The 22,309-nt window shown below is 39.5% G+C and overlaps 1 protein-coding gene across 3 annotated transcripts in view; it reads left to right on the top strand.

Annotated features, from left to right (window-relative positions):
• The window catches only part of SMURF2 (SMAD specific E3 ubiquitin protein ligase 2), a 50,775-nt gene that overhangs the window by 10,641 nt on the left and 17,825 nt on the right, over positions 1-22,309 (top strand). The window contains exons 1-6 of one of the 3 annotated variants that reach the window (XM_026046869.1): positions 1,305-1,372; positions 12,659-12,697; positions 13,412-13,520; positions 17,789-17,922; positions 18,373-18,438; positions 21,999-22,083. In XM_026046869.1, the coding sequence (XP_025902654.1) occupies positions 1,339-1,372; positions 12,659-12,697; positions 13,412-13,520; positions 17,789-17,922; positions 18,373-18,438; positions 21,999-22,083 (467 nt within the window). In that variant the 5' untranslated portion in view covers positions 1,305-1,338. Of the gene's footprint in view, positions 1-1,304; positions 1,373-12,658; positions 12,698-13,411; positions 13,521-16,022; positions 16,039-17,788; positions 17,923-18,372; positions 18,439-21,998; positions 22,084-22,309 lie in introns of those variants that run through there. The other 2 variants (XM_026046868.1, XM_026046870.1) reach the window with 2 other exon arrangements.

Below are 22,309 nucleotides of genomic sequence, written 5' to 3'. Positions count from 1 at the left end.
AATCATGTATTCTGGGTTATTTTTTTCCTGGCAAATGCTTTTCGTTAATGATTACTCACTGCTAGCTTAAATTGTACAGATGAATAATATTTGAAAGATGGTATTTGATTCATCGTTTCGGATGTTACACCAACAAAACCAGTGAATTGCACATAGGCCTTTTTCCTTTTATTTGCATGAACAGGTCCTTTACTGACTAGCTTGGCCATGCTACTGTTAGAAGCCTTGGAAATGATGGTGGTCCTCGTGCCATTTCCCGAGTGTTGCTGATCAGTTTTTATAAATGAACACCTTAATTTTATTTTATTTAACTGAGGAACCATCGTATTCAAAATTGTAATAACTTGATCTGCTTAAGGCATTTGGATAGAACTGAGTTATCATATGAAGAGTGTGTTACTATTTAGATGTCTCTGAATTGGGAGTTGGGGTAACTGTCATCTGTGCCACCTAAAAACAACAGTATATAGCAGTAGGGTCCACTAGTTTTTCTTCTCAAATTAATGGATCTGACTTGCTTCTGCTCCAGGCCTCACCAGACAGTATTTTCAGCTTTGCCATTCTTTATACTCATTCTATAAACTTGAAAATGTGTAACAGACTGTGGTCTTCACTAGCTGTTTCTTATTTTGACTGCATCTGCATTCCATAAAATCCCATGCTGTTTTTCCATTTCCCAAGTTTTTCCTCTGTCCCACCTGAAGGACCTGGCTCTGCAGCAGGTAGTTTCAGACTCGTACCCCACATGCAACTGCAGGGAGGTTTCAGCAGGGTTTTTTTAGCGAGGAGAAAGGGGACATGTCCCACAAAGGCCCAGATCGTGGCTTTGGTTGCCTGCACATAGGCTGGCTGTGAATGCGACTGAAACTGTAAATGTCTCATGTAAGTTTGCCACATCACTAAAATGTTATTTATATATTGTTTCTTCCCTGCATCTTCATCTTCATCCTTTTTTTTTTTTTTTTTTTTTTTTTTTTTTTTTTTTTCCCTCCTTCATTTCAGGGCCCTTTGCTTTAGAGAAGCACTACAGCTGGTCTGAGTAGCACCCCAAAGCTAACTGAGCTACAGGGTGTTTTCGGAGCTGCTCACAGCGGGTGGCCCCAGCTCTTGAATTTTTGCTTCTTGGCGTTTTAAGCCAGTCACGAGTGGAAAAGGACTCAGGTGCAGGACCTTGAGGTGCTCAGGAGGATCCTGCAGCTGGGACAGGTGCAGTGACACGAGGGGCTCTGCGGCCCTCTGAAAACAGAGAGAAAGGAATATAAAAAACTCACAGTTTTGGTTGGTTTAGTGGATTTGTTACTGCTCTGTTGATTATACTGATTTCTTTTTAATATTAAGATGAGTGTAGGTGTCAAAACAAGATCTAATACAGGTATGTGTTCTTGAGCATGCAGTGTGCTTTTCAAATTGCAGTAGTAGTTTGAGGCAGTGTGTGTGCAGCCTGCAAAGTGCCTCTGCTGGCCTTGGAGCTCTGGAACTGCTGTGTATAATGTAGAATGCAAAGATTAAGCATCAGTGGATTTTGTTGGGGGGAATAAAAGAATTGTAAATTGTTTTTTCATATTTTTCACAGATTCTGTTATTGTATGTTCTGATCCCCCCCCCTTTTCTTAAGCTGCTGTATATTTATAATATATATATTTATTTATATATTTATATTTACAAATATTTATAAACAAATGAATGCAGTTTCCTTTGTATATGCCAAGCCTTTGTATAATGGGGAAATATTTTATTTTGTGTGTGTGTGTGGTGGGTGATTAATACTTGTTTTTGCTCTGATTTATCTTTTGAAGAGCTGTAGAAGCCTGTCTGAAAAACTAGAATTCGCTCCCTGTGAACTTCCATCACTTTTGTTTAAAATATTGTTGAAACTCAAGAATTTTTGAACAGTATGACTAGAACAGCAACTATGACTTTAAAAAAAAATGTGAATATTGGGTAAACTGGTATGAGTCCAGCTGCTGTGGATAAATTGATTTTGCTGTTGCTTTAAATCTGTGATGTGTTGGTATTTTGGCAGGATAAGAAAAACAAGGATATTAGAAAGTAATTTACTGCACTGGGATTAGCGAAGAGTGCTCTGTTTCTGCGAGCAGGGCAGAACAGGATGGTTTAGATGTGTCTGATAAACAGGACGAGGTCTAGTCTGACAGCTGGCAACAATGGCTTTTGCTCCAAGTCAGGTGTACTAAATTAGCAAATCTATTACAAGGATGCAGGAGAAATCTCACAGAAGACAGCCTTGCAGGCAGGAGCGCTGCCAAATGGGAAATGATTCATCGTCTCTGAATGGGATGAGCACTGAGCAGAAGCAGTTTAAACCTCAGACTGCTTTGGCTCATAAACCACCAAATATGTGATTAACACTTTATCTTCTCCAGTCTTTTTTTTTTTTTTTTCCTATTTGTCTGCTGAACAACAGTCTATATTTTGGATCTGCTGGACTCCTGTACTTGTTCCAATGCTGTTGGTTTTTTTTTTCCAATGAATTTGAAGAGGTTTAGATAATTTTGTTGTTTTTAACCAAATTGTAAAATGTTTGCATGGATCCTAAAAGCTCTCCAATCTTATTAGCCTTGGCAATTCTACCTTTTAGCGAGGGCTGCTACATGTCTGGAACACAACCATGGATGAGTGACACTCGCGGAACTTGGCAAAGTGGTTTAGTGTAGTTTATTTGCATGCATTTAGTAAAAGTACATGATTAATTGGAGAGGCGAGTGCTTGGTCTGGGGCATTTTGATTGCATTTTGATTGATAGCATTTAAAAAGCTTCTGATAATGCAGTTCATATTCTGCAGCACATAAAGGATAGTCTTGATCTATCAGATGTTGTAGATGGTGAGAATATTTGTGAATTCTTAAGTTTAATTGATGCAGACAGGAGTTACAGTTTGTAAAGCTAGTTAAAGGGATATGAAGAGGGAAAGGCTAGTACTTGCCTTGTTCCTTCATAATTCATGTGGATGATTGCAAGTATTTCATATTTTGTTTGCAATAAAGTGTCTTACTGGCCCTGAGATATGTAGGTGGTTGAGAAAATAACAAAATTAGGTGATTGCAAAGAATTTAGAGTTAAATAACTGAAATGCAAGAAGATAATTGTGAGGGGGATTTTTTTTATTTAATAAATTAATTCACTATTAAGCAAACATTTATTTTTGAACCTGGATTAGCACTCAATTAGGAGCTGAGTTCTTAAAGCTGCCATACGTGTGTGCATGGAAACCCTTGCCGGCTCAGGGAGCCTGCATCGTTTGCTATGTGCTCTTCTTTCTCAAAAACTTGCCTTTTTTGCCACTTGAATCTTCTCAGAAGATTTCTAAAATTACAGTTCAGATTGGTGGTACGTGGCAGGGAGCCCTCCTGTTGCTCTCCCTGTGTGTAATGGCGAGCTGGTTCAGCTGAGTTCTTTATAGTTCCGTATCTTTAAGACCTCTTTATTTTTACACTAATATATAAATATTGTACTGATGCAATAATAAATTTATACAACTTGTACCAAAACCAAAAGCCTTGGTGCTTTAATATAAACTATTTTAATTTTGTCGAAATAATTAGGATTGCTCTCTGCCTAACAATGGCGGCTTCTTAAACTGTTTAATTTTGATCTGTTTGCACACAAACCAAGGTGGATCTGTTAGTATTAAAGGACTATAATGATTTAACTAAGTTTATATAGTCTATAGATAGAGCTGTCTTGCAAATGAGCCTTTGCGGGTTTTTTTTTGGTAGCGAAGTAGCCTGAACTAAGTTACCCTTAGTATCAAGCAATTAATGTTTCCCTCATATATATGGTGCTACATTTCTGTAGGTATGGACAGAATTAAGTAAGGATAGTAACCTGATAAAGTAAACCACAAAGGTCTTTCTCCGCCTTGTCTTTTTTTTTTTTTTTTGGCAAAAACCTTTAATAAATGTTATTTAAGGCAAGATTTGACTTATAAGAAAATTGAACTGTCAAGCTCAATAGAGAAGCTTATTCCAAGGTTGAAAACATTCCTCCAAAAACAATTTACCTCCTCAAAAGTAAATGCAAGGCCAAAGCGCTTAAATATTTCAGCTCTGCTAAAGGAGGAGGAGCCGGAGGATGGATTTTGCCAGGGAGGCAGCTCAGGTTTCCTGTCTTAGGTTGCTGCTGTTGATACAGGAAGATGTAACAGGGCATCCCTCGTATATTTTCCTTATTTTACTTTTGGTTGCAGTAGATTGTGTGCTTCTGAAGCAGAATTGTGCAGAACTGGGAGTTTAGATCTGTGAAGTACTTAGGGGTTCCTAACTAGTGATGGTATTCAAAACATGAATTCTTTAAGTTTTATTTATTAGAGAAAAAGAAAATAAAATGTTTCACATTCTATTTTTGAAAAGACAAAGCTGACTTAAAAGCTACTGCCTTGACTGCCTCGTGTTTTAGCAATTATTTTGTATAAAATAGTTGATAGTTTAGTAGCCCTGGTACAGTTAATGTTTACAGCGATTTGCTGAAGAGCAGGATGAGGATTATTTTGAGCACGAGGAGTAAATTGTGCGCGGTTCCCATCAAAGCACCAGCTTTGATGTCCCTCTAGTGTCCTTCTAGGATCACAGTGGCAACAGGGATACAAATATTAAAACTTTCTGTTCAAATCGCATCTGTGACTGTGCGGGGACAGGCCGGCCACAGTCTGAAAAGCTTTGGGAGCTGCTGTCCCTGCTACCCAGGGGTCTGGGTTAGTTGCAAGTACCTCTTGTCTGAAGCCCTCTTTAAAATTCAGGGCATTTTTGTCCGGTTTGCAATGAGATCATGAATTTCTTTTGTTGGTGCCTCTACTATAGATCACTCAGAGGGTGGAGAGTTGAACTGCAGGGAGACAAATCCGAGGGTTCTGCTTCTTGTTAAGATGTTTTCTCCCCCGGCACATTTTCATAGGTGTATGAAATGCATCAGGCAAAGCAGAGCTCAAGTGTTTCTAGCACGAGCGCTTTCCTCCACACCCTCCTTATCAAAACACGATGGGTAAATTTCCCTTGTCATGATTTTTATGCACTTACCCGTGGCAGAAGAATCCCATGTCCCTAAGGATTTAGGGCATGGGATTTGACAATTTTGGACTAATCACTTTGCTTAAAATAGCTCTTGGTTAAGAACTAGCTGCTGGGACTTCAAACAAGTCTTGAAGGACTGAGGTAAGAGTTTAGCATAACAATTTTTAAACGTTTGTGAGATGATTATCCCCTCCCCCTTTTTTCCCCTTGAGCTCTTAAATACCATTTTATTTCTATATTTCTAAGATAATAGAACATAGGTTCATGAAGGAATTTGCTTCTGTTTGTATATAATAACCTCCTCTGCAGACTTGAGGTTAGAGCAGAGAACCTTGGTAATGTTACTTTTAATTTAAGTTTTTATGGGAATTGTGTTTTCAGTACTGGAGAAAGATGAAATTACATTTAATTGAGAAACTCATGCAGCAAATATGACAGTAACATTGGTAAGTTCAGATATCTTTGCTGAATTTCCATCTCCCACCCTGATAATTTTTAATGGAATACAAATTTATAGCCTGTATTTACTGCAAATGTGAGAAACAGAAGAGAGAACTTAGAAGGTGACTTGAAAATTGATCCCTGTCGACATCGTTTTTACTTATTATTTTTAAAGCATTTTTATTAGTTGTGAATTTCAAACTATGTTTTTCCCTCACTGTCCATCATACAATTGAGTACACATAGGTGGTATATTTCTGATGAATTGATGATACAAATTTGATGATACAAAAGTGACTTTTACAATGTGGAAAAGAAGACAAACTGCAAGGGCTAGGCCATTTCCAGCAGGGTGGAGAAGTTTAGTGGAATTTCTGGTGTGTAAAAGTTATGTATTAGAAACATCCTGGCTGGTCTGAGAGGCTCCATCCTCACCAAACCAGGAAATGCAAATATTCGCAGTCGCCTTTTGTTTTCCGGAGGGTTCCCCTGTGTTACTGCTGGTTCTTTCTCGCCACCTGGGAGGGCGATTGCAGCCCTGGCTCGCGCCGAGTTCGTAGCTGCTCTAATGCTGTCGGTTAGACCCAATTTGGTATCTGTGATGTAGCTGAAAGAAAAAAATAAAACAAAATTAAAAAAAAAAAAACAGAATTCCTCAGATTTTGCATTTATGTATTTGGTTTCACTAGTTCAACGTGCGTTTCTGTAAAGGACACTTGTAAGCCTGCATGGTAGGATTTAAAATGCTGGGCGGGCAGCATTTTGCAGGATGCTTCTATCTTTGTTGCAGATGTGACAGTGCAAGTTCTTTCCCTCTCTTAGGGCGGATCGGGAGAACGGGACACAGGAAGAGTCTCCGTGATGTGTGTGGCACTAGGGCCGTCGTCGGCTCAGTCCAGGCAGTAGTTGCTTGAAGGAGGAACTTTGCGGTGTGGTTCCTGTTTTTTTCTTTTTTTCTTTTTTTTGCTTTGTTTTACTTTTGGCTTGGAGTGGAGTAAGGGAGGAGAAGTGGAAAAGGAAGCCTTTTGTTTACAGTCAAACAATGCTGTGAAGTAGACATGATGATGTTAAAACAGGAGTCTAAACACGGCAAATCTCGGCAGGCTCCATCTGGCTGGGTCCACGACTCGGGTATCGTCGGCTCCGACTGCTGGAGACTCAAGTCGTCCTCCCCCCTTGCAGAATTCAGAATAGCCCTGGAGGCTCCGCGTCCCAGAATTTTTTTGCTGCATGAGATGAATGATTTATTGGCTTAGCTACTTACATGCAGTGATGCAATGTGTCTTTATTAATGGTTCCACCAGGATAAAAGCACAATATTTTTGTTTTGAATTTTAATCTCCATGAACTGTCTTACATGCAAGTAATGTAGGCCTACTATTCTAAAACCAGTCAAAATATAACATGCAGTTACGAGGAGAATTTAATATGGTCTACATACAGTTTGCTGGAAAGATAATGTACACTTACCATGTTAGTATCTGGCATATTTTATAGTGATTTAAATTGTATTTCATTACTGGTACATGTTTTCATTTCTGCATATTGCTCTTTGCTGTGTCAATGCAAGTTATTCACCTTTTATTATTATTATTATTATTTTTTATTTGTTTTGTCCTCAAGGAATAATTCTGTTGAGACACAGGTTTCCAACTGACAATGCTTACAGGCAGGTGCCTGTGCTCCTGTGAAATGGCTTTCACTTTTCATGTGTATTAAGGATTTAGCATCTGGCTTGTGTTGAAGTTGAATTTGCAGAAATGTGTTTATGGGACAATTTAGAATTTTTACAATTATTAAATGAAATTCCTGTAAAAAATGCATTTCTAATATTAGGTTATCCCAATATGTATTGAAAAAGAGCTTACATAAAAGCTCTCTACCTTGTGCTTGGATATCAGCCTAACAATAATGCTTTATATATTCCTTAGAGCCAGCATTTGGATTTTTAACCTGACATGGTAGTATCTTAATAGGACTTTAAAATTTATTAATAATTCTGAGTGGTTCTAACATATATTCCACATAGGACAAATCAATTAAAATTGGTATAAGAGTCTAAATGCACGTGGTAGTTTAAATTATATTTATAATTTTGAAATGTGATTGGAAATAGTTTCTCGCCAGTAGGAAACTTACCCACGTGGTGGGAATATAGGCAGATGTGCGCTCCGCTGCGCGGCCGCTACCGTCCCTTCCGAGCGCCCGGCCCCTGTAGCCCTGGGGACAGCAGGGGTCACTCCGGCCTTTCCTAATGCCTGCCATAGAAAGATGCCCCATTAGCTTAAGCAGTGCTGGTGGTTTGAGGTTACCTGCCTGGTTTTCAGCTTTCAGAAGGGTAGGCAGCACTAGTGACTCCTCAGGCTCCCTCAAGACTTCCCCTTGGAAGACTTCCCCTCAAGACTTCCCCTTGGTCTTTAAGGATTGGCTTGGGTGGCACTGAATTTTGGATAATATAAGCACTGGGGTAGGAACTTAACGGTTTTTGGGAGGGCAAGGGGGCCTCTGTGTCTGTGCATGTTTTGCACTAATAGTGGTTTAGTGCTTGTGGAAGAGAAAAGCTAGCAGGATGCATCAAAGAGAAAATAATGGAGGAGAGGGTGTTTTGTTTTGCTTTTAGGGCAGGAAAGCCAATGGATCTGAAACCGACTTCTATAGCGTAGCTGCAAGAAGCTGCCAGAAAGTAGCCTGGCTTCTCCTTGTCCGCTTTGCATCGCATCTACTGCCCAGTTCCGTACTCGGAGCCATTGGAAAGCCTGTCCATCCTCCAGAAGATTAGTTTTCCAGCAAGGCCGGCAGCCTCCTGATCCACCTTGCGCCCTCGCGGGACCTGCTCTGCACTGGGAGCAGCTGCAGCCGCCTCAGGGTTTGGAGCAACACGAGACCTCCCGGCTCCCTCGGTTGCCGTTGCGCTTGGCATAAAAGTCAGCTGCTGCATTCCTGGGCATTGCACGTACCTTCTGTGCTCAGATACCCCCTGCACCTGTAAAACATATATTTGTTAGCCTTACTTATCGTCGAGTCTCCCTTCTCGATTGTAATCGACTGCAATCTTCTCAAATGTATGTATTTCATTAGCTGGAAGTAAATTCTTAGTTTATGGTCACGTCCTGACATTTACAGTTTTGTTCTTCTGCAGAAAAACCCTTGCATTTCAAAGAAAATTAAAATTAAAAGGAAATGAAAGTGGGAAAAGAATTCCTGGGAGAGAGTAATTGTAAAATAAAATTTAATATGGGTAGTTGAGATAAACAATTTTATTTTGAGATGTGAACTGGGAAAGTTTTTACTACCTCAACAGCTGTTTTTGCAGCTCTGTATGGTGTTATTTACAGCTCTCTCTGTTCGAGGAATAGTTAAGAACTCTTGGTTTATATCTTCCCTTGTGGGAATTTAGGCAGGTCAGAGGAGGGAACGTAGCAGAAAAATGCAAGTTGCTTTGTAGCCAGCCAACAATGAAAGAAAACAGTAGGAATTTGTTAGAAATGTTTAAAGTATCGCACCGTCCTGCTGGAACCTGCGCGTGGAGCTTGCAGCTCCTGCATTTTCTCAGGAAAAAAATACATTTTTGGGAGAGCCTCTCTATAATGCAGAGAAAAGTATGCAGTGTAAGTGGCTCCAAATACTCCGAGCGATTCCTGCGTCCCCGGCGCGGCCTCGGCGAGCGGGAGGGCGCGTGTGCTCGCTGCCTCCCCCGGCCTCCCCCCGGCCGCGCTCATTCCGATCGGCAGTGTAATTGGAATGCGACCGCAGGCTGGAGGAGGAAGGGGAATTTTTGGCAAGGGGAGACAGAGCAGTTGGGAGCTTTATTCAGATTAAAGCATAGACGACCATTCATTATCAGTACAACACGCATTAGCAACAGCCCAGCATTGTGTTTCTACAGCTGGGACTTATTTTAGCGATTGTTTTGCGCTGCACGTTACAGGCAAACAACTGGGATCCGACTGGAAAAGCGACACTTTTCGATAGGAGAGGGTAATTCTGTGCAGGCAAGGGAGGCTTGTCTCTGAAATGAACTATTGTGGTGAAAATTGATAGGCTTTCTCTTTATCTCCCATGTGTTCCATGTGTTCTGAAAAATGCACTTTTTTTTTTTTAGGAGAAAACCATTGGGTGAAAAGCAGGAAAAAAATATAATGTTAAAACTGCTGATTTGATTCTGAAAGCTGAACTAGTTTTTCTAGGGTGATGACACGTGAAAAGCCAGAAGATTAGTAAACATAATCTTAGTTTTGGACCCGGTCCTTGTCTTCCTCCTCTAAACTTTCGGCTGCCTGTTGACACAGCATGGGCTGCTTTGGAATGTTTTACATGAGATGGGGGCGGCTTCCCCGCAAAGTCACGTACTGTCTTTCGGATGTGTCGCTTCTGCGTTTCCTTCCCAGTTTCTGTAGTTCGTGTGCTTGATGTTCCGTTGATGATTACTCTCTTATTTCCTTACCTGCTTTACTGTGTCGTTCCTTGACGGTATTGATGTCTCTCCAATGTACCTGTTTTTAAAATATTTACTTAAAAACATATCTTAAGGAAACTCTTTAAGGCCAAAAAAGGTGAAAAATATTTCTGTTGTACAACTGTAGTCTCTAGGTACTGGTACTTGATGTTTTTGAAACTGTACAAACACGTACTTAAACCTTGTAATCTTCTCATAAATCAAGAAAACCTGGTGTAACAGATGGATGAGTGAGTATCTAGCATCCAAATGCACTGCTCACAGGTCTGCTGCAGCGCTATAGCAGCAGCATTCCTGTTTTGCAGGTGTGGAGGAATAGGATGAACAAACCAGGTATCAGAATCGCATATATGGTTTATATAGGTTGGAAATACCTGTAGGTATTGAATACAAGGCCGCTAGATTTAAACATCCATCAGCCTTTGAATTTCAACGTGTGAAAACAGGGCTGGAGTAGCTCCAAAGGCTTGTAAGAAGAGGCCGAGGAGCTTGATGTCCTTTTGCTCTCTCAGTGTTCCTGGGAACTGACCTAAGGAGCGTGTGTGAGAGTGAGATTATAAGGAACAATGCAAAGGTATTTGGTGAACGTATAGAATGCGAAGCTGCTGTGTGTGTTTGTCTTGGCACATATGTATAGTTCCTCCAGATTGGACCGTTCCCATTGTGCTTTCTGCAGACTACCCAGGAAGTCTGTAATAAGTATAAAACATAGATATGCACTGACTCACTGGTAGTTTGTAATAAATGTCATCTACCTATATATATGTACTAGAAGATACTGATGTAATTTGATAATACCACCATTATTTATCTGTTTTTGAACCGCTGTCAGTATATACATCCACAGTCCTTCAGTGCGAGTTTAAGTGGCTTAACTAACTAACACTTCTTGTTTAAAAATCGTTTCCATCAAAACCATTTTAAAACAAATATTTACAAGTAGCAGATAACCCCCTCCAGTGCCCTCAGAAGTTTTATTAATGTCGTTATCCCTAAGGTACAGCAGTGTAAATCTGATAATGGTAGCAAGTTCATCAGCATTTTACCTTGGCCTTGTAAGAAAGCAAAGATCTAGCTTTGGTTCTTGTAATTTTTCAACTTTGCTTCAAGTCTGACAAAGGATCGAGGTCTCAAAGCGAATTAAATCCCCCAAGTTTTTTGCAAATAGTTGCTTGGGTAGAGGAGAGACCTGAGGAGTGACCTGAACCAGATGAAGAAGCTGCCGCTGGGCTCAAGCAGCTGCGTGGGAGAGTGCCCGGACAATGTGGAACAGTGGGAAAAGCTGCAGTTTTGCAGCTCTTGGGCAACCAGAAAACATAAATCCATAGGAAACCAGGCTTCCTTAGCCTTTATTCCCAGGGAACTATTAATCAGTTGGTTATCAGAATATTTAGAGTATGCCTAAGTAGCACAGTGTTGAAACTACTAGAAAAGGGAAACATAAGCTCTGGTTCTTTCCCCATCCGTGGGAAACCTTTTGTCCAAAGAAAATCCCACGTGAGATTAGAGCTCTGTATGTGGCAGAAGACGCTGTGTTTGAGTGAGCTGATGCTCTTGGTGTCTAGGCCTGTTCGCCTCGAAATACCTGCTGGAGAGGGTGGTTTTAAGCGGCAGTTCTCAGTGCCTCTCTGGTTTTGTTAATCCCACAAAGCCAGAATTTGTTGACATCTGATTTTCCTTAGACATGGTTACTAGAAGGAGTGATCTGGAGCCAACAGCGTTAGCTTGTTTGCTAGCACCTAATTGCTGGGGGAGCTCTTGTTTCTTTGCGTGCTGTACGGGTGCCCCATTTCACAAACACGAGACTTGGGGTAGGCTGCGGAGATGTGTGTTTTGAAAGGAACATTTTATGATGATCTCACCTTGCAATTTCTGTCTGAAAAGACTACTCAGACCTTTTATTTTAGACATCACACAGTATTAAGGCCATACTGTCTGATTTACTGTGTACTAGATGAATTTTGACTAAACAGTCTAATTTAGCTTCGCTGGAGATTTCCTTTTTTTGACCTTCTCTGGAAGCATCTGTCCTAATTGCAGTTTTCCCCTACTTTGTGAAAGATCGTTTGTGAGCTGTAACCTCTTCCAAAGATGCTTAGAACGAGGCACGTTGTTTTTAGATTAATTGTGTTGTCATTGGCACCTCCGTGTCAAACTGAGCTGCTCAAACGTTGGGCAGAGGCTGCATGTGTGTGGTTTTATGTGCATTTTATGTGCACTTTGCAGTGTTCCGGAGCGGGAAGCAGGGATGCCTTGGTTTGAGTTGTCTGTGTGTGTCAGCTTGTGGGATGCAGTTTTCCATTTTTACACTTACTGGTAGTAATAAATTCTAGGATTTGTACAGAAGAAATACCCAGGGATTCCATACTGAGGAGTGGTCTGCAGCCTTGTTCCCAGCCCCTCACCTCTGCTCTGGTTTCTCATACTAGCTCCAGGAATTTCTATTTTTGCTCAACACCAAGGATCATGTTGTGTTTTAAGTAAATATTTTAGTGTCTTGCCTGTAGAACAAGCGACTGAGGAAAGTGCTGCTGTAGTCTGCCTAGAGGAAGTGCCAGAAGATGACACTTCTGGGTCAGCTTTTAGGAAATATTTTATATGACAGTATAAGTGATAAGGGAGAATGGATCTTTTATGTCCATTAAAAAAAACAAAAAAAAAAACAAAAAAACCCTTTGTTTTAGTGAAGAATCAGTAGCTTCATTATGTATTTCTTTTCTTTTTTTCTTACAGTACTGTGTGCAAAAAACTTGGTGAAAAAAGATTTTTTCCGTAAGTAGCTATTAAAATTTCTATGCTTGCTATAACTTATATCCTCTCTATAGGTTCTGCACATCACTGTTCATACATGGGCATCCTCCTCTTTGGGTAGGAGTCCTCGTGTGGCTTGGGATGTGACAGGACCATCCCTTTCAGTGGCTGTTAGAGCAGCAGTTTCAGTGTGGTGGTCCTGCCTCTTTCCCATCCTCAGCCCCTTTATAGCCCAGCATCATCTTTGCACTGGTTTTGTTGAGTCTTTTCAAGGTACTAAACAAGCACTAACTAAACAGACCTCAAAACAGTGAGTAATTGACTATTGGTAGTTTCCTGTAATGTAAATAATGAAAATCTTGATTACAATTAATCTTAAAAAAACAGGAATATAATTCTGTTTTTCTTCTGCCTTTTGTTGAGTTTGTTTTATCTTGAGAATTTTATTTCCCTAGTTGAGAGTTGAATAAGCTGTTTAGAGGCTTTTTCAGGTGTTTAGAGTTACTGACCAAGAAAAAATTCTGAAGTCCAAATGAAAAAATGTTCTATTTTAGTTTTCCTATGGTTGACAAATATCTTGTTATTCTGTTATATCCTGTTAGTGAATAGGATGGTGATTTATCAATAAAAGCCAGGTTAAAATTTAAAATAAAAGACTTTGAACATCAGACAAGTATTTAGGACTCAAAAGCTTCTTCATCTGTTAGCTAATTATTTTTCTTTCTCTCCTCTCAGGACTTCCTGATCCATTTGCTAAGGTTGTGGTGGACGGATCTGGCCAATGCCATTCTACAGATACTGTGAAGAATACACTTGATCCAAAATGGAATCAGCATTATGACCTGTAGGTGGTAACAGTGATAACCAAAGGTTTGAAGTGAACTCCTCTAAAGTACACAGAAATTTTCAGATGTTCATAATAATCTTCTCTTCACAGCTTGAAAAATATCCCCCAGTTTATTAGTAAGAGTAGAAAATATATGTCAGAGTATCACTCGTTTCCCTGAAAATGTAAACAATGCACTTATTTTTCTGGTGATCTCTTAGTATGTTACTTTGCATCAAGGGTGAGCACCAATTTTTGTTCTCATTGAGGGCGTGCCTAGTTTTGTTGCAATGAAAGGATTTTGCAAACAAACTTGATAGTTTTCTTGTAAGGTCTTCTTATTCCAAGGAAGAAATTAAGAAAGGGGAAAAAGCTAGGAAGAAATTAAGAAAGGGGAGGAAAAAAAACCTTTTTTTCCTATCATAAAATATATATTTTTTTCTTATTAGCTCTTAATAGGCTTATGTGAAGTAAAACTTTTTCCATGCTATATTGTGTTGAAGTGTCCACAATTTAGAATTTATTTAACAGATTAATGCTGTTGCTAACTAACCATTTTGTGTGCTATTGTGATGTAATATGTGTGTGGCACAGTAAGATGGCTCCTTTGTGGTATATTTGTGGAAAAAAAAAAGTCTGAATTGGCTTGCCAATTCTAAGGGAATTTGTGCTTTGTTAACCTGAGTCAACATAATGGGTATTCTCTTGTATAAGTTTCGTTTTGTTTCAGATTTCTGCATTATTAATAAGAACCAAAAAGATATTTGTTTTTGCCTTAATGTGGTCCTTAATTCAGAATTTAACGTGGAAGGAAGCAGCTGAATTTGTTAGTGCTTAGGTTCTTCAGTCTACATGGGTGTGTGGTGGGGAAAATCTGGGAGGCTTTCCAGAAGGAGAGAAGAAGGGGGCGGGGGGAAGCCAAATAGTTGCTGTCTGGATGCAGTTTAATGTCAATAAAATATCGTGCTTGTCCTGGATGTATTCCCCTTCCTTATATTCTCTCACTTGTGTTCTCCCTATTGTTTGTGCCCAAAGCTTTGAATAATTGGACTTCAGGAGATTTGCAGACCTTTTTGCATTCAAAGCATTTGGATGCTGTTTAAAGCCATTAGTTCTCAAACTTTCTGAATTGCCCTTTTCTCTTCCTTTACTTTTGTTCTTTTCTACGATAGCCAGGATCTCTCTTAGAGCCTTGCCACACTCCAGCATCTCCTTGCATCCCTCCCCATCAGCCTCTGGACCTTGAGGTGTAGCAAGTCGTATGCTTTGTTTACCTCTAAAATATGTATTTTTACTGTAACCTGCCCCAAAATGAAGGCCCCGCCCTGACTCGCAGACCTACGGGCTTGAAACACCCATCGGGCGCTGGCGGCGCGAGGACCGTCAGCTGAGGGAAGCGAGGGGAGAGCACACGGGGAAGGTGCTTTCCTTTCTGTCTCTCTCTTCCTCCTCTCCCAATCTTCAAAGTGCTCAAAAAACTTCTTTGAAACTTCAAAGCGTAATGTTATGTGAGTAAAAAATCAGAAATGGGAAAATGGAGAAACTAAATAATTTGTCCAAGTCATAAAAAGGCTCCATGTGACAGCATGGATTAGCAACTGGGAATTCCTGGCTTCCAGGCCTGCGTTCATTGCTCTTGATGTTGCATTTTTCCCTCTTTCTGGAGGGAGTGCATCTGGCTCAGCATCAGGCAGAGATGTTTTATTTCAGGAATATATGTTTTTTCCACTTTCTTCATTCTGCTTTTTTCTACCCAGCTGAACTCTTCAGGGAAAGCACGTAGAGTGGTACGGAGATGAAAAATCGCTTGGTATCCAGCCTGCCTGAATGTGGCATATTGACTCACAAGGAAATGCTCCTTTGACAGGGATTTATTTTTTTAATAGATAAAATGATGATTTTCCTTGTGTTTAAAATTTGATTAAAATCTTTTAAGCTTTTTCAGATGATATAAAACAAATGTAACTTACCCAGTAAATGAATTGAAAGGCCAACATAGACCTACATTCACTTTTTAAATATAACTATATATTTTCATGCCTGAAATCACACAGAAAGAGAGATGAAGCATTTTCAAAAAGCCAACTAGAAATCATTGTCTTTTTTTTCCCCTGGGGAATATATATATATATATATATATATATTTGGATTTTTATATTGGATTACTGGATTTTATATTGGGGATATATATACACATATACATATATATATACATACATATATATATGTATGTATGGAAAACACAGCCTGTTTTGTTGTTTTTCTTCAAATATGTGAATTGGCCAGGACTTCTGCCACTAACAGCAGTGCAGGTTAGTAGTAATATGGAAGTCCTCACCTGTTTGGTATGGATGGTTTACTGTCTGCGTCTCACCCATGAGTACCTCACCCTGAAGTGTTACAGTAATTCTTGGAAAGTGTATTGTATATTCAGCTGTTCTACGTATTATTCAAACTGTTCTGTTATGAAATTGTGATTAACCATATGCCTCTGACTTTCTTAAAGCAACAAGGAAAACTGGAAAATTCAAGACAGGTCATGAAAAGTCTTTATTTTTAAGTGCACCTAACCTTGTTCTCATAAGAATTTATTTTAAGTACATGAAACATTGTAGACTGCAACTGTGCACGTGAATACCCATCTTCATCTCTTGTTTCTCTATTCAAAATCGGCATTGTCAAGGTTGTAAGGCCAAAAATCTGATCTGTATTAATATTACATAATCAGTTTAGTTTTTCAAAACTTTGGGTTTGTTTTTATGTGCATTTTTTGTAAAATGTGCACTGGTTATTTTAACCCGTGCACATGGGTATGTGCCTACAGTCTTGTTTTTCTGTTCTGCTTTTTGGGTCAGCCTCTATCTGCAGGTGGTAAAAAGAAGTTGTCCAAGTTCAGCTTTTTGAGTTTTCAGTTTATACAATAAAGGAAAAAGGTGAAAAGTGTTAATTGAGGACTTACGTGATCACAGCTGTCATTTTAAATCCTGCAAGGTAGTTCAATCGTTTGGTTTGCCAACCTTGACAGTATCATTTCTATCTTTATGAAAATAGCATTGAGATGATTTAAAGCTAACAAATTTTGAGTTGATGGGGGAGATATATTTAGAGGTGAATCAAGTTGCTTGATTAGTTTTCCTTCAGAAGTCAAACATAATTCTTGGAATTAAATTAGAGAAGGCCAAATGTCTCATCTGGGAACAGAGAGCTGGAACTTTTGGAGAACTAAGCACTTTTCAGCATCAAAACCACAGTAACAAATTTGTTTTCCTTAAGTTAAAGTAACTGTATTATTCGGAACCTTTCATTTCTGCTTAGAAGTGTTGTCAATGCACAGACAGAGAATGTATGCAGCTGCTGGCATCTCGAGAATTTTGGAATTGCTTTTTGAAAGTTTCGGAAACTAGTTTACAAGTTAAATGCTTCTGAAGATCAAAGCTTCAAACAAAAGCAAAAATAAAATAGCCTGCAGTGTTAGGATTTCCTCAAGTTCAAGTAATGCGAGTCAGGATTTTGCAAAGTATTTCCATGGTGGTCCTGACAATAGGTGATTTACAGGAATGTGGCGCTTCTCAGCTGAGGTACCATAGGAACCAGTTGTGATGGGTCACATTCACAGTACAGAATGTGTGTTAAAACCTGGGGCTGTCTGGAGCTTTCTTAATAGTAAATTAGCTTCCCAAATGTTCATTAATTGCAGGTAATTAGGTTTACCTTTTTCTCCTTGAGTGCTCAGCAAAAGAGCACTAAGCCAGAGCAACTTGCAGTCCAGGTGGTTGGAAGGAAGCAGCAGACGGAGTGCCGCGAAAAGATGCTGAAGCGATAGTTTCTCCCATGGCATTTGAGCTACTTTGCTTGCTAGCGCTGCGAACGACCACATGCTGCCCCAAGCATTGCCATTGCTTCCCATGAGCCTGGAGGAGGGCATGAATGCAAGCATGGTCACGGCTGCGTGAGGAGAGGTGGTCCTGAGACCCAGTCCAGAGTCTGCCGAAATCCATGTGACCGTTCTAAGTGGATTTCAGTAGACTTTGGATTCCATCTTTAACTTGAAGACCGAGGGAGCCTTCACGTGAATACCCTTCCCCACAGTCATGCTTTTAGGTAGATCCCTTCATAAGTCATACAGTCATTGAGATGTCTCTGAATTTTTACTCTCTTTTGACAATAGTGTGTGCTTTAAATTTTTATTGTCAAGGCTGGTTTTTCCCTCTCCCCTTCATGAGTTCTGGGGTGTCTTCAAGGTATTTGGGAAGTGTCATTCACAGTGCTCTTTTCCACATTTTCAGATATATTGGGAAATCGGATTCAATAACGATCAGCGTGTGGAATCACAAGAAAATTCATAAAAAGCAGGGAGCTGGTTTTCTGGGTTGTGTGAGGCTTCTTTCAAATGCAATCAACCGCCTTAAAGACACTGGTTGTAAGTAAGCTAAACACTGATATTTCTTCTCTTTCCGAGCAAACTTCTATGCACGCAATTTTTAGAAAAGTGACAGTTGACACTGGGTTTGTTTTTGTTTTCTGAAGCTTGTATATTCCATTTGCAATGTTGCTTTGTGGCTAAGGTTAGCTTAGTTAATGTCACTTAATGCTAGCTTATCTTTGACTTCTCAATTCCTTTGCCTCAATGCTCTGTGGTATTGGGGCAGGTCTGGTAACTTGTTTCAGCAAAAGTCCTCATAGTTTTATTTCTGCTTTAGAATTATGCAAGCTATGTCCTGATTTAAGAATTTTTACTTTTGCTTTTTTTCTCTGTTTCTTCAAGTCTTAATAATCTTATTAGGCAAAAGTTTGTTCTGATGGTGCTTCAGTATGATGTTCAAAGGCAACAAAAAATTGAAGGTTTACACTTTGTTTCCTGGTTTTATAGATCAGAGATTGGATCTGTGCAAGCTTGGGCCTAATGACAACGACACTGTTAGAGGACAGATAGTAGGTAAGTGAGGCCTTTTAGTTTTTAGTTCACGTTGAGCTTAATTGTAGTTGTAGGATTACCTTCCTAAATTTAATCTTTCCAGACTTTATTTTCAAATGTGATGCTTAGTGCCAGAGCCATTTGGAACGCAACCTAGAAGCTTGTATGTACAGAACTATTAAAATAAAATTAAGACCCCAATAGTGTAATGTTGCTTACGAGATATTGTAATCTATCATAATACTGACTTGAGATGGATAAAACTATAGATGAGATGAGACTTACCTAGAAAGAATGCTATCTTGAATTTTGCCCTGAAAAATGGTGGCAACTTGAGTCTTAACTCCCCATAACAAAATGACAAGTTCCTGGGCCATTGAAACATTTTGCAAAGAGGGGCTTACTGTGGGCTTTATGTAAGAGTAAAACATTCTGCTGTAGCAAGAACTACTTGTTGTTTAGGATGACTTTGCCGATTCATTTTGCATTTTCATGCATTACTGACAGATCTCACCAGTCTCAGTAACAATGCTTTGTCATTATGTTACCTGATAAACCTTAAATAATTTCAGAATTAAAAATAACACCTTGAAGTAGACAAACTGAAAAATAAAGACAAACAACTTAGTAAATGTTCTGTCAGTGTCTGAGTTCTGAGGCATTTCAGAGGGCAGCATTTCTCAGAGCGGATAACTTCAGAAGTCACAGAGATAGCAATCAAGATAAGGAGAATGGGAGGAGAAAAAAGAAAAGTGGACTTGCATGCTCAGTCTTTTTATTCGGATAATATGCACACAATGTCCCTATATCATCTCAGATAATATGCACACAATATCCCTGTATCATCAGCCAAGTAAAAATATTGAAAAGCCAGGCACAAAGTACGGACCTCAGTGCATTTCTTCGCTTTCTACAAAGTGCTCTGCTGAATAACTCCTATGACTCTGTGTGTTGTTTTAACCAGCTGTCTAGCATCTGATCTGCAAGGGTTTGCAAAGCATTAAGATGGGATTAAGGTGCCACACTAAGGTCAAATACTGGTAGAAATGTGAGATTGTAAGGGCCTTGCTGATGCTTTGGACCGTTCTGGGCCTTTGTTTTTTCCATATAAGCTTACGCAGAACCAAGGAAGATGAAACAGCCCTTTAGGCGGGCTGCCTTGTGTTGTCAGCTTGGCTCGCTTTTCGTTTTGTTCCTTGACCATCCCTGCTCGTTTTACTCATGGGCTTCCTTGGAAGAGGAAACCTGGAGCACAGCTGGCGAGGGCCCTTCCAGGCCTGTTCCGGGGATGGGGATCCCTGTGTCCGCAGCGCCTCAGCCGGGCCGCAGGCCTGTGCTCACGTGCTGCCCTCGGACCCGCAGCGGCCAGCTCCACCGAGACACCTCCGTTTGGGCCCTTATAACCCAAACATCCCCAAATCACAACGCGGTAACACAACTCGTCAGGACAGAGCAAAATACATGTGCTTTGCTTTGAGCTGTTGCTGTTAAGGCTGAGTTTCCTCAGTCATTGCTTTGGTTTAATGTAACAAATTCATGGGAAGGGTCCAGAGACTCCTGTCCTTTTTTTTTTTTTTTTTTTTTTTTTTTTTTTTTTTTTTTTTTTTTTTTTTTTTTTTTTTTTTTTTTTTTTATCAAAGTTATTCATGTCATTACTCATGTCCTTATAATTCAGTCTTTCTTCACTAAAGTAATTTTGGTGAATGAGTGAGTGGCACTCAGTAAGAGTAGGTAATTTCACTGCTGTGGTTCAATGTAAAGAAATTGTGATTAAAAATGGTAAAATAGCAGAGAGAGAGAGAGAGAGAGAGAGAAAACAATCTAAATATATTCCTAATGTTAAAATGATGGACTAGTTAAAAGGCTGTGTAAGACTGGAAAAAAGCCTAGTCTATTAATATAGAATTGATATATTTGACAGTTGATAACCTTACAAATCAAGTGCGCAGTGGGAATGCCTGCATAACATGAGACAGGGAGCAAAGGGATCTTTATTGGAAATACCCGAGTCTATCATCGAAGGGGGGAAGAGAAGGGGACACTTGTGAGTAGTGGATACAAAGGGCACCTGAATTGTGTCTTAATCTTGCAGCTCTCTTCTGTGCCACCATTTTATTTCTGATGTGGCGGTGCAGAAAAAAAACAGTCCTTACTCATTACAAAATGAAGCCGGGCACAAATTTTGGTCCTCACGTAGGCAAAGAGGAGGTAATTGCCTTTGTTTAGTTTCATTTTTGTCTGTGCGTATTGCTTGCCAAACCTTGCCTACATTCAGCAATGTGAACTTATCATGTGTGGGTTTGTTGCGGAATAAATACAGCTATGGGTTTTTTTAATTATTATTCTCAATTGAATTTAAGGTGCCTTTCACTCTAGGGGAGAGTTGCCTTGTAATATTAGTGCTCATGGAAGAGTAAGAATTAAGTATTGTTTAGGAATGTAGCAAGCAGGCACCGTGCGACTCCTTATTTCAGTCTCTTGAAGGCTCAAAATTGTCAGCTTCAATACACCTTGGTGGTGGTGCTCAGCACTTGGTCTCTTCACCAAAATTTACCTGTACCACTAAATCCTTTGTACCATTGGGATCTTGACAAATACCTGGTTGGGTCTAGATTTAAGTCTGTAAATCTTACTTCATTTTGTGTCAGGCAGGGCTTGAACAGTGTCCAAAGTCCATTAGTGCCATGGCTCATATTTAGCTTTTGGTTTAGTGTAATCCTTTTATCATTTAAAAAATAAAATAAAATAAACCAGGAACACCAATACCATAAACTATCAGATTGGATGCTTGCAAATTCAGGCATTAGAAGCAAAAGCGGTCCAAGAAAATCTTTGTTTTCATAGTTTCAGTAAAAGAGCTTGAGGCACAAATATCTGTTAGAATAGAACACGTAAAAATTCTAATCGGGTGGTGGTGGTGTTTATGTTTTTTTATTTTTTATTTTTTTAAAAACAGATGTTGAGGGTTATTCAGGGTGCAGATTGCTGCTTTGTGTGAAACAATTGAATTTGATTTCTGTGTCTGAAAGGAGCTGATAAAGCTCCATAGTGCTTATAGCATTTACATTTTGCTTGTTTTTGTGTGTGGTGTGTGCTCTGAACCTCATGTGCATACCAAATACGTGGAAAGAAATCAAAAGCATAGGAGAATCTTAGTGTTTTAGAGCTTTCTATAATCAGTGTTTCCTTCCTGTTAGCACAGAAGCCTGACACTAGCATTACACTATCCCTCTTCCTGTCCCAGTCATTTCTAGCTATTGAGCCATCCTGTTGCCACCAGACAAACCCTTCAGTTTTGTTACATTGCCGTCTGCTTCCTATGGAGAAGGTTAAGGACAGCTTCTGTGGACTTTTCTTATATTCATCAACTTTAAGACAGCTTTTTTTGAAGTAGTGTGCAGAGAATTGTGTGTGTGAAAATATACCCTATTTCTGCCTAAATTTTCTTTGATTTGTGGAAAGAAAAAAATATCCACAATTTGGTTCAGTTTAGTCCTCCAAGTTGTACCAGTCTCTTTCAGATATAAATATATTTGTATTCAGGTGTTGTATTCTTAGTAATTCTTTTATTATCTTAATAGTAAGTCTTCAGTCCCGAGACCGAATAGGCACAGGAGGACAAGTTGTGGATTGCAGTCGTTTGTTTGATAATGATTTACCAGATGGGTAAGCTGATACTGGTGTGATATAAATACAAAAACAGTCCATACCACAGACTTTTGCAATAATGAGAAGTAAAAGTAAAAATAGGTTATTTATTTTTATTCCAACACTTTGAGTCATAGAATTTTTAATTTAGAAGCAGGAGATAAGGCAGCTGCTTACAAAATTTAGAAGGCTACAAGGAATGGTTAATAATTTGACCCATGGCTTCTCTCTCCTTGAGGAAAAG

Source organism: Nothoprocta perdicaria, unplaced genomic scaffold, assembly GCF_003342845.1.
Source record: "Nothoprocta perdicaria isolate Ctin4 unplaced genomic scaffold, notPer1 scaffold_46, whole genome shotgun sequence".
Lineage (NCBI taxonomy): Eukaryota > Metazoa > Chordata > Aves > Tinamiformes > Tinamidae > Nothoprocta > Nothoprocta perdicaria.
This window is presented reverse-complemented; position numbering and strand designations above follow the sequence as displayed.